General features: G+C 44.4%; 1 protein-coding gene across 5 annotated transcripts in view; it reads left to right on the forward strand.

Moving 5' to 3' along the window:
• The window catches only part of GATAD2A (GATA zinc finger domain containing 2A), a 50,481-nt gene extending 37,834 nt beyond the window's left edge, over window positions 1-12,647 (forward strand). The window contains exons 4-12 of one of the 5 annotated variants that reach the window (XM_026864983.1): window positions 385-514; window positions 1,047-1,178; window positions 2,751-2,840; window positions 4,888-5,019; window positions 6,146-6,334; window positions 7,093-7,372; window positions 7,923-8,212; window positions 9,067-9,184; window positions 10,194-12,647. In XM_026864983.1, the coding sequence (XP_026720784.1) occupies window positions 385-514; window positions 1,047-1,178; window positions 2,751-2,840; window positions 4,888-5,019; window positions 6,146-6,334; window positions 7,093-7,372; window positions 7,923-8,212; window positions 9,067-9,184; window positions 10,194-10,324 (1,492 nt within the window). In that variant the 3' untranslated portion in view covers window positions 10,325-12,647. Of the gene's footprint in view, window positions 1-384; window positions 515-1,046; window positions 1,179-2,750; window positions 2,841-4,887; window positions 5,020-6,145; window positions 6,335-7,092; window positions 7,373-7,922; window positions 8,213-9,066; window positions 9,254-10,193 lie in introns of all 5 variants that reach the window. The other 4 variants (XM_026864981.1, XM_026864982.1, XM_026864985.1 and 1 more) reach the window with 4 other exon arrangements.
• Window positions 12,648-13,345: the final 698 nt, after the last annotated feature.

Raw genomic sequence — 13,345 nt, forward strand, 5'->3', positions numbered from 1 at the left:
GGGGGTGTATGGTTTTGCCTTGCAGCACATCAGAGAGAAGCAGAAGTGGCCCGTTTGTCCCTGCCTTGGAGTGGGATGTGGTGTTCCCCCGGCGCAGGCAGAGCCCCCCCGTGCTCCGGGGGGAGTGCGGCGCCTGGTGGAGAAGCTGCTGATTTGGTGGATGTCACCACGGCTCTGTGGTGTGGCTGCATCTCACCTCCTGGGAAGCTTAATATCCATCCCCAAGGAGAGCAGAAACCGATCGTCCGTGTCGGATTTATTCAGAATGGGAGAGGTTTGAGATTAATGTAGCAGAAGGTTGTAAATAACGTTACTTCGCAGCAAAAAGTAGTTGTTTGCTTGTTTTTATTCACTTGTTCTCTGTGTTTTTCTTTTGATTTGCAGTGAGATAAAGAGAGAAAAGCGAGTCCCTTCACCGGATGTTATAGTATTATCCGACAATGAACCTTCTAGCCCTAGAATGAATGGTTTAACAAAAATAGCATTAAAAGAGACCAACACAGAGGCACTCATGGTGAGTCTTCTTGTCTTGACACACTTTAAGCTGTGCCGTCTTGAAAGAAGAAAACACACTGCTTGTTCCCGCAGAGGCACTTGTGATCACAGGGGCAGGGGGATACGTGGTTTTATAAAGATGGATTTGCAAGGGGAGAATCTTGAGGCTGTTAAAGGCTGATCAGTCCTTTCAGTTTTTTCAGGTTCTCAACGCCTTGATTTTTATATAACTCGAAAGCACACCTTTTTCAGAATTGGCTTTTTAGCGGAATGTCCCTTACTCAGCATGGCGTAACAGGGCTTTGTTGTCTGACTCCTTCTTTGGCTTTACTTGTTTTGCTAGTTGAAGATATCTCAAAACTTTTTTTTTGCCTTTGAGTTCTTTCTCCATACTCACTTCGTGTCCGTATATTGCAGGCATGTCGGTGACACTGTGATGTATGTGACAATTATAATGTTGTAAGTTCTTGTCATAACTTGTGTGGTATCTGTCTTTCCCCTCTCCCCCCTCCCTGTTTTCCCATCCTCTATTGCCCTACCTGGCCCTGCAGAAAAGCAGTCCAGAGGAGCGTGAGAGAATGATTAAACAACTTAAAGAAGAGTTACGGTTAGAAGAAGCAAAACTCGTTTTATTGAAAAAGTTACGGCAAAGTCAAATCCAGAAGGAGACCACTACTCAGAAGGTATTTATTCTCCTACAGATACTTAATCATCTCTTGAAATGAAGGGGGAAAATTTTGAAGTAACTCTGGCAGTTGCCATAACCTGTGGAACATGAGATAGCTTTCAAATAAAGCATATCTCACTTTTCATAAAATGTTTATGAAGTTCATAGTGGTTTATCCCATTAATTTTTTTTTTTTTTTTTTTCTTTTTTTTTTTCTGTCTTGCCAAGACCAAACAGCAAGACAGCTCATCCTATCAACCGTATTCAAAAGCCAAAGACCTTTTTGTTAACTCAGATGCATTTATGACGGTAACATGCTTCCAATTATTTGTCCAGTCCTTAATGCTATGTAGAGATTGCTGAAATACATTTGGAAATGTTTCTTGCACGTAGCAGATGTGCTGACAGGTAGAGTTAAAGCCTTTGAACCCCAGGCTCTGGGAGCTGGCGGCCGAGGGCTGCACTTTGTGCTGCATCTCAGAAGCCCAGGTCTGGATTCCAGCTCTGACCAAGTGAAGTAAGTCTGTGCTCAGCTGCACTCTTTCATCACCCAAAAATCCCAGGCGGCCCCTGGAAGGACCGGCTCAGCCCTCCCACCCTGAACTCCCTTCCCTTCCTCCTCTTTTCTCCCCGCCCCTCATCTCCCCCAGCCACATGCAATATCCAGAGTGCTGCCAGGAGAGTTGTTTTCATCAGCAACTAACCCAGCGAAAAGAAAAAAAACTACTTCTTTATCAGAGGGGTCACCCATTCTGCTCACTACGTGTGCCCTTCGTGCTGGCACTGAAGGGTAGAGCTGGAGGGTGGCAGGAGAAGTGCAGAGGAGGTTGGGAGGCGAGGGGGTGTGCGAACACCCCACGCTCTGCTGTCAAGGCACGGGTGAATTTTCAAGTATCTGTAACAATGGCAACTAAACAATTTTATTTTACAGCGTGTGATGCTGACTTGATGGATTTTTGTGATGGGGGCGATGCGTAGATCTGAGTGCACCTCACGGTGCAGGGGGACGTTCAGACAGCTCTCTTGGCTGGTTTGGGGGGTTTATCGGCGTCTTTCTCCTGGACTTCTGAGTGCTTCAGTAGATGGGATTAAAACTAATGCCGGTACCTGCATCACTCAACTCGCTGCTGAATGCTGAGTGATGAGCTCTGGATGTTTGAACTAACGAGGGTGAAATGGCATATCCTAAACTTCTTAATATCTGACGTCTTTTTCTGAAACTTTTTTTCACTTTTTGCACTATGCTTGAACCTAGTTAGTTGAGACTAGTAGTAATGGTGGCTAAGACCGAAGTGGGGCTCTAAGCTGAGACTGCTTAAATAGATTTCCAGATTGCTCTGCTTTTGGTGTACAGACTCTTATTTTCCTGGTGTAATCTTATCTATACTCACCTAATAATGTCTCCGTTTAACTACGCATGTTGAGACGCTCGGAGGAGGAAAGGGATGGGGGAGGGGGGGGAAAGCCAGTCTTTGAAGAGTCTCTTACTGAGAAGAGCAAGGACGTAAACGCTTTTATTCCCTTAGCTTCTGTAATTCTGCTTACCCCTTACACTCGTCTGCTTTCTTTCTGGTTTTTCCTCTTCCAGCCTGCTGGTTCCTCTGGGAGTGCTGTGGCCACCCCTCCGCCCTTGGTGCGGGGACCGCAGAGCGTTCCTGCTGGCAAGCCGTCCCTCCAGGTCAGTGGGGTGGGCCAGGCTGCCAGGTGTAGGGCACGGACCCCAGCAGAAGGTGCACAGTACAGGAAAGACAGTCCCATCACATTAATTGCTTGGAGCCAGGTGGAATTTTTTTTTTTTTTTAATTTATTTTTTTTTTAACTCCCGAAACCCCGCTATAAGCTTTTTAAGAACGATTGGGGTGGGAGATAAAAGTAGGATGTCATATGCAGATAACTCCCTTAAGCTTTTTTTTTCAGTGGCTGATCATCCTGATCCACTCTGCTGATAAACACATCCATGCTAGTGCTAACGACCTTTGGCCAAAGAGGATGCCATGGAGTTACATCATAGAAATGTTGTGGCAGCCTGTTGCCATACCCTCGAGAGACTTAATTGTGCCCTCAGTATGATTAAGAGCTGAGTGAATCATATGATTTTCTCTGTTGGCTTGGTGGCTGAATGGCACATGATGGTAGGAAAGATCTTGGTTCAGACTAAATTAAATGAAATGTTGGAAAGCCTTGGGGAAGAAGAAAAAGAAAAGGCAGAGGCAATTGACATCTGTCAACCTAATCCTCCTCTTGAGTCTAGTATCTTGTTTTGCTTTTGGATTTAAAACATTCCTGGTTATTTACCTGGGGTTAACTTGAAACAAATTTCAAAACTGCTTCCCCATAAAATGCTTCCACTTGGAAAATGGCAACTCTTCCTTTCAAAAGCCCCTGGAATGCTATACTCGATGGAAGGGGTAAATTTGCTATCTGTTTAGGAAACGTTCACAAAACCTAAAGCAATCTGTCAGTTGGAGTAATCTCTTCCTTGAGGCAAGTTGCCTTCACTGAAGACAGCACTTTCAGAGGAACTGGACCACGAGTTAAACCTTCAGCGATCAGACAGTGAAACTTCGGTTGGACAGAGCAGAGAGCTGGGAGCTAAGAATCCAGAATTGAAGTTATTCTGTCTAATTTGTGGTGTATGGGCAAATTAACCTCCACCTGCTTTTGCTTGACTGTCAAAACTACTAATTCCTGTGTGTAGGAGCTGAGTTAACGTTTGGTCTTCAGTTGAAAAGTGTGCCAGAGGGGGAGAAAACTTCCCACCTGCCTAAATACGTACGTGTGTACACGTGGTAACTCGTGAAAGTGGGAGCTTCAGTGGTTTTAGAGTCCTCATTCGCAGATAAGGGTCAGTTTGGGGCCTGTGTGAGGGAAGTGGCAAGACGTGCAAAGCCACACAAATAGGATGGAGAGGTTTGTTGCTCTCGAGCAGCAGGCGCTGCTCGGGCGCGTTTGCCAGGCCTTGGTGGGCTGCAGGGATCCAAGTGACCCCGGGCAGTGTGTCACCTTGTACAGTGGCACAAGAAACTTTGAGGATTTGATGCAGGCTGCAGCCCGAAAAGCATATTTGACAATTTTTCAAACTGCTTTAGCTTGATTCATTTTTTTTAATTATTTTTTTCTAAAGCTTTCCCTTTCTCCTGTCTCTTCTTTTTTTCCTTCCCACGTCCATGCACATGCCTGGCCCATTCACATGGTCCATTCACCTCCCCAATTCCTGCATCCCCACCGTCTGTCTGCCCCGTGCTTCTCCTTGAAGACAACAGTTTGTACTTCCCCATTCTCTTACTCCCGCCCTCAAAATACACTTCTTTTTTTTTTTTTAAGTTTGTTTGTTTGGACACTAACTGCACCTCAGCCAGCCCTGCCATCCCTTGTCCTTCAGTATCTCCCCTGGCTCAGGACAGACACTGCATCCCTGCTCTCCCCCCCCCCCGGGTTCTGGTGTGCCTCTTGCTGCCTCTCAGTGCAGCAGTTCTTGAGCTATTGTATTCTGGCGGTGGGAGGGCAGATGAAAACATTGTTCAAGGCTGCTCTTTACCTTTTGAATTCTGTGCAGGATGAGAGAGAACAATCCCTGAGCGCGTAGCCAGGCCGGCATCGCGTACGTGTCTGTGTTGCTGCCTGAGATCTCGGGTGCTGCTTTAGTGGCACACTGAGCAGCAGAGAGCATGCCTGTAAACACACCAGAATAAAACAACACGAGTAAACGATTTTCTGTTTTGCAGACCTCTTCTACACGTATACCAGGCACTGTTATTCCTCCTCCCTTGGTCCGTGGAGGGCAGCAGACTTCTTCAAAATTAGGAACTCAGCAAAACACGCAGATAGTAATGCCACCTCTTGTCAGAGGAGCACAGGTAAGTATTTACCTTGGGGTAGGTCCTCTGGTTTTCCTTAACGATTTCCTTAGTCATCATCTTTCTGCTTCTCTGGAGGGAACCTGTGATGTTCTTGCTGGAATTTCTTAATGTGGCTTGGTGTATTGCTGCTGAAAGATCCTGCATCGTGCCAGTTCTGTGTGTTGTGCTGTCCCACAACGCTTGCAGCGAGGGATGAGCAAATCCTGTGGCGATGCAGGACACTGCCTGACCTGCAGAGCTGCCTCCCCTACCTGCACCAAAGCAGTTTGTTTGCCTTTATTATGAAAGTTAATTTACAGGCGTCCAACTTCACCCACTTTTTAGGAGAGTGGCAGCAGAGGAAATGAAACACAATCCCTCGTTCTACCATATTTTTTTTTCCCCTCATTATTCTTTCTGTCATATCAATTTGACCTTTTCAGATGCTGAAACTCGAGGGGTTTTTTTCCTCATTGTGTCTGTCTTGTGATTGAATAAGAGCTGCTGAAATGAGATAGTTGACTGGAAGTCTGAAAGTGCTGCTTTTGCAGGGTCTTTATCACCTATAACAGAAAATAGTGATGTCACTGAAGGAGTAGGAAAGCAGTGTTCAGTTTGATACAATCTTCTAAAACGATTTCCATGGGATACCAGGAAAAAAAAAATATTTCCTTGTTAAATGAGGATTTATTTTGCAGTGAAAGGTCTGCTTTTATCTGTTGCACAGCCAGCATTAAGGAGGAAGGTAGAGATTTGGTATTTCATTTTCTTTCTCTTCTGATTATGGAGAAAAATTCATTCTGAGAAGCAGCTTTCCTAATGCCTTTAAAATGAAACAGGCTTAAAAACTGTACGTTTTGAAAGAAATTTGACTTGGAAACTTAGGGTTTTGGTGCAGCTGTTTTGGCCGTAATGTGATGGCCTCACATGGCAGCATCTCTCTCCACGTTGCGTCCTACTTGTTTCACTTTGACAGAGGGAAAGGGAAAACCATCCCACTTTGACACGGGTGTTAATTATCAACGCTTTCTTTGCGTTCCCTGCCTTGCCTCACCTCCACTGTCTCGTGTCATCCCATTTGACTCCCACCACTTACCTCCCGCTCTCTTAATCCTCCCCATCGCTCATGGCACCATCGCATCAGCCCATTTCTGTGTCTTCCCAGCAAATCCACAACATCCGACAGCACTCCAGCACGGGGCCGCCTCCGCTGCTGCTGGCACCGCGGGCGTCTGTCCCCAGCGTGCAGATTCAGGGGCAGCGAATCATCCAGCAGGGTCTGATCCGCGTCGCCAACGTCCCCAACACCAGCCTGCTCGTCAACATCCCGCAGGTGAGTTCCATAAAAACAACATGCCGAACGTACCACTCATCTCGCAGGAAGGGATAAATGGTTTTAATTACTGATTGTCCGGGTCCCGTATCGAATTGGCGTGGTCACCTAACCGACGTGGTTGCTGCTCCTTGTTCTTCCCGTGTGGTCCCTTCTCTGTTCACGTTCACCCCCCGTATGTAGGAATGAAGAAAAACATTAGAGAATATTGGAAAGAAATCTCTTATTTCCGTGAACTGAGTTTTGTGCCTCATTTCACATTTGGTATTTCAGTATGAAGCTGTCCATTAGGATTTTTTTTTTCTCCTCCCTTAAGAAGTGTAAATAAGTTTTCTAGTAAACAGAGCTGAAAATGGGGTAGTGCTGCTGTCTGAAGCACTGAGAGATGCAGAAGCAGCAGCTAACAGCAGTCTGACACTGATACTGCCATACAAGTGCTGTAGATAAAGGAAACAATTTAAAGTCAGTGCTTTGACAAAATCATAAGGAAGAGGACACCTTTTTGTTTTTCTCTTCAGAATTTCTAAAACTGCTTTATAAAAACGATCCGTAAAGTGAAGCTCTTCAGAAAAAGAATGAGTGTGTTAGGTGACAGATCATGTTTGTAATGGGAGGTACAATGTCAGTAAACGTGTGTGTTGTGATTTGTTCAGCCACAAGTAAGGTTTAGAAACAGGTGCTTGGCCTAGTCCTGTGCCCTCCCCTCCCTCCTGCCCCAGCAGCATTTGTCCTGAGCTGGGTCCTGTGTCCCCCCCCAGGCTTCACCAACTTCCATCAAAGGTACAACTGTGACGTCAGCTCAGGCCAACGCCACGACGACCAGCGCCGCTTCCATTGTCAACTCCAGTGAGTCACCGGCCAGCCGGCAAGCAGCCGCCAAGCTCGCCCTGCGGAAGCAGCTGGAGAAGACGCTGTTGGAGATCCCCCCTCCCAAGCCACCCGCGCCGGAGATGAACTTCCTGCCAAGTGCAGCTAATAACGAATTTATTTACTTAGTCGGGTTGGAAGAAGTTGTGCAGAATTTGCTGGAAACTCAAGGTGAGATGGCGTTAAAAATGTTCCTCAAAGGTGAGGGGAGGATCTTTCCCATCCGGACTTCACCTCACTGCTAGTAGTCAGCGATAGTTTTCAGGCATCACATGATTAAATTGTCACACTCTGTCAAATCTAAGCTTCACTTCCTTTAATAATTTTCAAACTGTTTTATTTAAAATTGTAAAAAATGTCTAAAAAAGAAAATCTAAAAAAGGGAAAGTAATGATTTCTCATAGGCTAGACATTGATTGTAAAGATTTCTGTAAGTACTCCCCAGATCTGTTTGTTCCTGACAGCCACATGTTTGTCCATCACCCCTAAATTCTCAAACCAGTATCTAAAGATCTGCAGGTTACCTGCACCCTCACTCCCAGAAGTAAAGATTTAGCAATGCAAAAGGCTTCAGGCTGGGGAGAGTTACGGGCGGAGGGTTCACCTTGTGTGTTGGTTTGTTGGGTTTTTTTTTATGCTGGCATATTTTTGAGGTTTCTCGAGTGTTGCTCATTCCTAGAAGCTGCAGATGGAGCTGAGCTAAGCTGGTTGTGTTCTCCAGGTAAAGTTTCGGTTGCTGTATCCTCTCGTGAGCCCTATATGTGTGCTCAGTGTAAGACTGACTTCACCTGCCGCTGGAGGGAGGAGAAGAACGGAACCATTATGTGTGAAACCTGCATGACATCGAATCAGAAAAAGGCCTTGAAAGCTGAGCACACTAACCGGCTGAAGGCTGCCTTCGTCAAAGCACTGCAGCAGGAGCAGGAGATCGAGCAGAGGATACTGCAGCAGACAGCATCTCCTGTCCAGACCAAGGCAGACCCCATCGTGCAGCACCACTCGCTCAAGCAGGTGAGGCCCCCCCCGCCAGGAGCCAGGTCTTGGGGATGATGGGGCCGGGGTCCTGCGGCTCCAAGCACACGGGTGTTGGCTGCACAGGCACGGCACTGCTGCCTGAGCTTTGCTTTATTGCAGCTCCCCGGTGGGTGTGTCTGGAGTGTGAGCCTAAAACCAGGCTGGTGAAAAGGGGGTTTTGTCATGGGGGAGGGACCTGGGACTTGAATTATCTCAGTACCTGAAGAACAGGAGAGTGCTGGCTTTTTGTAGGGTCACTGGAATTACCCATGGTGTTGAATTTATATCCTGCAAAGTCTGTTCCTGAAATTTTCTCGGATGTACCAAGTGGAAATAGGTACCACTATTTGGTATTTCTTTTGGCTCCAGTGCCAAAGACACAAGAGTGAATTGACCTAAGATAGATAAAGTTGCTTGTGAAGTTTTGAGGTGATGGCAGCAGCCATTCCTGGTAGTGACTGGGTCTCACACCTTGTAAAACCACTGTTGAGTCGGAGGAAGAGAGAAGCTGCCTCTAAGTGCTGCTTGGAGTTGAAATCCTCAAGGTACTGGTTATTTAGGACAGGGAAGCAGCGTCGCCTGTGTAGGGAGGTGCTTACGCTGCACATATTTTGCTGCTTTGCAGTTGATGATTCCTCAACCTTAAGGTGCTCTCAGAAGTAGAAAGCTGGTTCTTGGTAGGAGAGATGGCTTGGCAAGTTTTCAGCCCCAAAAACTACAGTAACACATTCCAGACTTGGCAGAAGAAGCTGAGAAAGGCCGGAGGGGCGGTAAAGATCCATCAGGGCTCTTGTACTTGAGAGACAGACAACTGCTCTATAGGCCTGTCTTCCCGTTTGCTCTCTTGGCAGACTTCTAGCCAGATGTCTCGAGGTCCTCCTGGAGCTCCACGAGGAGTGTTGCATGCATTTAGCCAGTCACCCAAGTTGCAGAATGCATCGTCTGCAGCAGCACTTGGGAGTAGGCCAGGTAAGCATGCTGAGAGACCTGTCAGCAAGGGCAGCGCTGCCGCCTGGAAGAAGACTCCCATCAATACAGGTAGATTTTTCTCTAAAGTTTCTTTTATTTGTACTTAGTAGCTGCACTCTGTCCAACAATCATAGTTCTTTGGGTAAGGATGCTTTCTCTTTGACACTTCCTGCATGAAAGCCTGGTGATAACCCAGGCTTTGCTCTTAGTATCGTTGTTGGCACTTGCTTTTGGGGTGGTTGATGCTCGTCAGAAGGGGCAGTCAGGGGGTGCTACCAAATAAAAAACTACTGCTTTGCACATTTCTAAGTAAACCAAATAGATGGGATGCCAGACTCTTCGTCGTTGAGCCCGTATGCACAGAGTTGGTCATTTGTTTCGGGGAGTTTAATTCAGTTTAATTTTGACTGGTGTTTTCTCTTTGCTGAAAGCAACGTAACAGCCAGTAGATGGGTTTGCTCTAGGTAAGGCACCAGCGTTCCTCAGGGTCTGAAATAACTAAAGCTGTTGCTTTGAACAAATGTAAATTATAAATTCTAATCTAATCTTGTAAATTATAAATTCTAATCTAATCTTTTTATATATATAAATATAAGAATCTGACTTGAGTAATTTGTTTTCTTAAATGATAATTAGGATCTCCAGGAAGGAAACACTGTAGCAACTAGCTCTTTTGTCATCTGCTTTCTCACCCAGTGTTGAATGGATTTCTTTTTTTTTTTTTTTTAAATTCCTGACAGCGTAATTTATCCATTTAAAACATCATTTCATTGCAGAGAGCTCTAGCCTGCTCAGATCTTCATTTCTGGTACAAAATCTTGCTCCTGTTTGTTTGGATGATTTTTGGAAGCTTTCATCTTCTGAAGGTGTCTGAGCTTCGTGGCCAGCAGTGGCCCGTGCTCAGCTGAGCTCTTTTCATGTGGATGAAATGTGGTTTTGCCACTCTTATGCCTCATGTTTGTATCCTACGGTGACACTTGTTCTCTCTTCTCTTTTTATATCTCGTCAGGTGGGGCTTTACCTTTTGTTAATCCTAGTTTAGCTGTGCACAAGTCGTCTTCAGCAGTAGACCGCCAGCGTGAATATCTCCTGGATATGATTCCCCCACGGTCCATCCCACAGTCCGCCACATGGAAATAGTGCAGAGGAATGCCCAAGAGGAAGACTTTCCTGTTTCTGCCATCCTTTTTATACCACATTACAGTGGAATCTGCTTTAATCCCAGCTGGATATGCCCCAGGCTTTATAGGATGCAAGAAGACCACTCCTCATCCCATCGAGTGCTGCTGTCCCTGCTATGAGAAAATGACACCACGTGGGTGGGAAAGACTTAAGCTCATTTGGTTCTCAGATTCTGATGATTGACTGATGATGAAGGCTGTCAGGGAAGGGGAAGAATTCTCTCTCTTTTTTTTTTTTTTTTTTTTTTTTTTTTTTGGCTTTATGTATTTAGTTTGGATTTTTTTGTCACCAGCACAAAAAAAGGATTGAACAACTCTCTGCCTTCAGTTTCTTTCTTAGTCACTCACTACCCCTTCACCAGGAACATGGTGTTCGTTGGCCATTGAGCATGGACGTCAGCTCAAGGAGAGAGGAATTTCAACCCAATCTTGCAGATGCATTTAGTGAGCCAAGTTCATGTTTGCTTTTCTTCCCTGCCCCTCCTCCAGCCAGGAAGGCAGTCTACAGGTTATAATGTTTCACAAAATCTTCTGGTGATGAGCTAATGATAAATAAGTACAAACTCAAATTCCGGTTGAGTATGTTTTGGGGTTTGTTTCTTTTTTTTTTTTTTTATTCTAAGGGACTGGCTGCCACCAAAAACTTGTCTGGTAGGTGGGAACCAGTGCAGGAGTCTCTCACTTTTGTTGGATTCTGTTTTGAATAGACTTTGAACTGTTGGTAGTCTAAAAATCTAATTTACTGAATAGACAAACACCGTTGTTCAGTCTTTCTAATTCAGCGAAGAGCAGTTGGGCCTTTCATATGTTCCCAGAGACTTTAAAGTGAAACTGTTTTTGATTATTTTCTTTTTGGAGGTTTTTTTTTGTTGTTGTTGTTGTTTTGAGCAATTTTACTCAAAAAAAAATTTAAAAAAAGAAAAAAAAAAAGAAAAGGAAAAAACAAACAAAAAAAAAAAGGAATTCCAGAAGCTGCACGCAATCAGAAAGGGCGAGTGGAGGGCGCAGAGGAGCAGGGGGGGGCTGCTGTCAGGTCGCAGGCTCCTTCTGCTGCCGATACCCGCCGAGAAGTGGCCGGTGGTGGCCCCTGCTGAGGTGGCCCAGTGGCCGTGCCAGCGCGTGGTGGGCACGCTGGGGGCAGGACTGCCTACCTTGATCCCTCTAGAGCTCCGTTCTTCCAGGCGTACCGAGCATGCTCCTCTGTCCATCACTTCAGTATTTCATTTTTGATAGAGCTTTAGGTAACCCTGCTTTAAGGACAGGTTTCTACGTGGTTTTAATATATTTTGGGGATTCCACAGGTTAAACCCAAATCCATCAGATCTAGGTTTGCTTCTTTTTTTTTTTTTTTTTTTTTTTTTTTTTTTTTTTTTTTTTTTTTTCCTTCTCGTCATCTTCCCTCCTCCTTCCCTGTGTTTCTCCCAAATTAAAGATTAATTCAAGTGGCAGAAATACATGCCTTACTACTTATGTTGCATATCAGTACTAGAAGTAGTGCTGATAAGAATTATTTGCAAAATTATATATATATATATCTATATATCTATATATAAAAGAAAAGGGGGGAGGGGTTACTATTCAGTCTATGCTGACTCTATTTTCTTAGCAGTTGCTGTTAGATCTAACTTTAAACCAATAACTGTATAGGGTTGTCCCCCTTCAGATCTAACTATTGCATAGTGAAAAAGAAAACCCGTTCATTTTAGCCCCTCTTCTGTTGTGTGAATATCAGTATTTAGATACTTTGAAAACTGTTCAGTAGTCTAGAAAACCTAGTTTTGCAAAATGGTATTTGTTGCTGTATAAAGCCCTAGAATTTCAATTTGACTTTGTTTTTTTTGTTTGTTTGACAAATGTATATTAAGAGCTAAACGGGAATGAGATTAATTGGGTTTGAGTTTTTAATTTTTTTCTTTTCATTCCAAGAGATTTTTGGATTGGGAGATGTGGAGGGAGGAATTTGAGTGCATTTTATTTTTGCACCTTGAAATATTAAGAAAAAGTTTCAGCTCCTTACCTGTGTGGAGTTTTTTTGTTTGTTTTGTTGGGTTTTTTTTTTCTCTCTTCTGACATATTGCCTGCATTATCTCACCATTGATGCAGATGTCTAGCGATGTTAAATCTCCTGGGAAGAGTGCATTTGTTTAAAAAGAACAAGCAAAACTTCTCAAACTAAAATTCAGACGCCTTTTTGGGAAGGCTGGGCGACTTCACAATTTCCTTCCAGCGTTGGAGGTAGCTTCAGCTTCAGCTGATGCTCAGGGGGGAGGAAAAAAAAAAAAAAAGGAATGGAAAGAGGGGCAGAAGTATTAAACTTGCCTGTTTTAAAAGCTATGTCAAAACCTTTTTGGATACCCCTGGTTCAGTACAGCAGCTTGTAAATTCTCGTTTCAACACAATGGATGGGGGAGACTTAAAATAAGCCTTAAAAATAATTGAGAAGACTTAAGATTTGGTACTAAAAAGTGAGTCTGCACAATACTTAGAAAAGTTGCTCCCTCAGCAATGCTAGACCACAGTCTGCTTTCATTTCACGTAGAATAAAACCCCACAAATACCATCTTACGTATTGGGGCAGAATTGTTTTTGAAGGCTGGGTGAGTGAACAGAAAACATCACGCGGATATTAGGCTGTTGGGATTCAAACCAGTTTTGACATCGTTTTTAATCTGTGGTTCTTGGAGTGTTGCACGTAAGGTTAGAGGATCTATTTATTGCATATGTGTTTCTGCAGAGTTTTAGCTAAATGCACCAGGAAACGACTTAAGTTGTATACATGTGTTAAATGCCAGAAGAATTTGCTTCTTCCTTTGTAGTCAAAACTGCATATTCAGTTGGGTAGGGTTGAACTGGGCTAGTTAAGGCACCATGCTAGGTTTAGGTAGTTGTTCAAACACTTGTTACAGTTTTTCCAGATCTCCTCCTCCCCATCTGTGTGTTTCCCCTTCTTGCAGAAAAAAAAAAAAAAAAAAAAAAAAAA

The sequence above is a fragment of the Athene cunicularia genome, assembly GCF_003259725.1.
Source record: "Athene cunicularia isolate RWA chromosome 28 unlocalized genomic scaffold, athCun1 chr28_part1, whole genome shotgun sequence".
Classification (NCBI taxonomy): domain Eukaryota; kingdom Metazoa; phylum Chordata; class Aves; order Strigiformes; family Strigidae; genus Athene; species Athene cunicularia.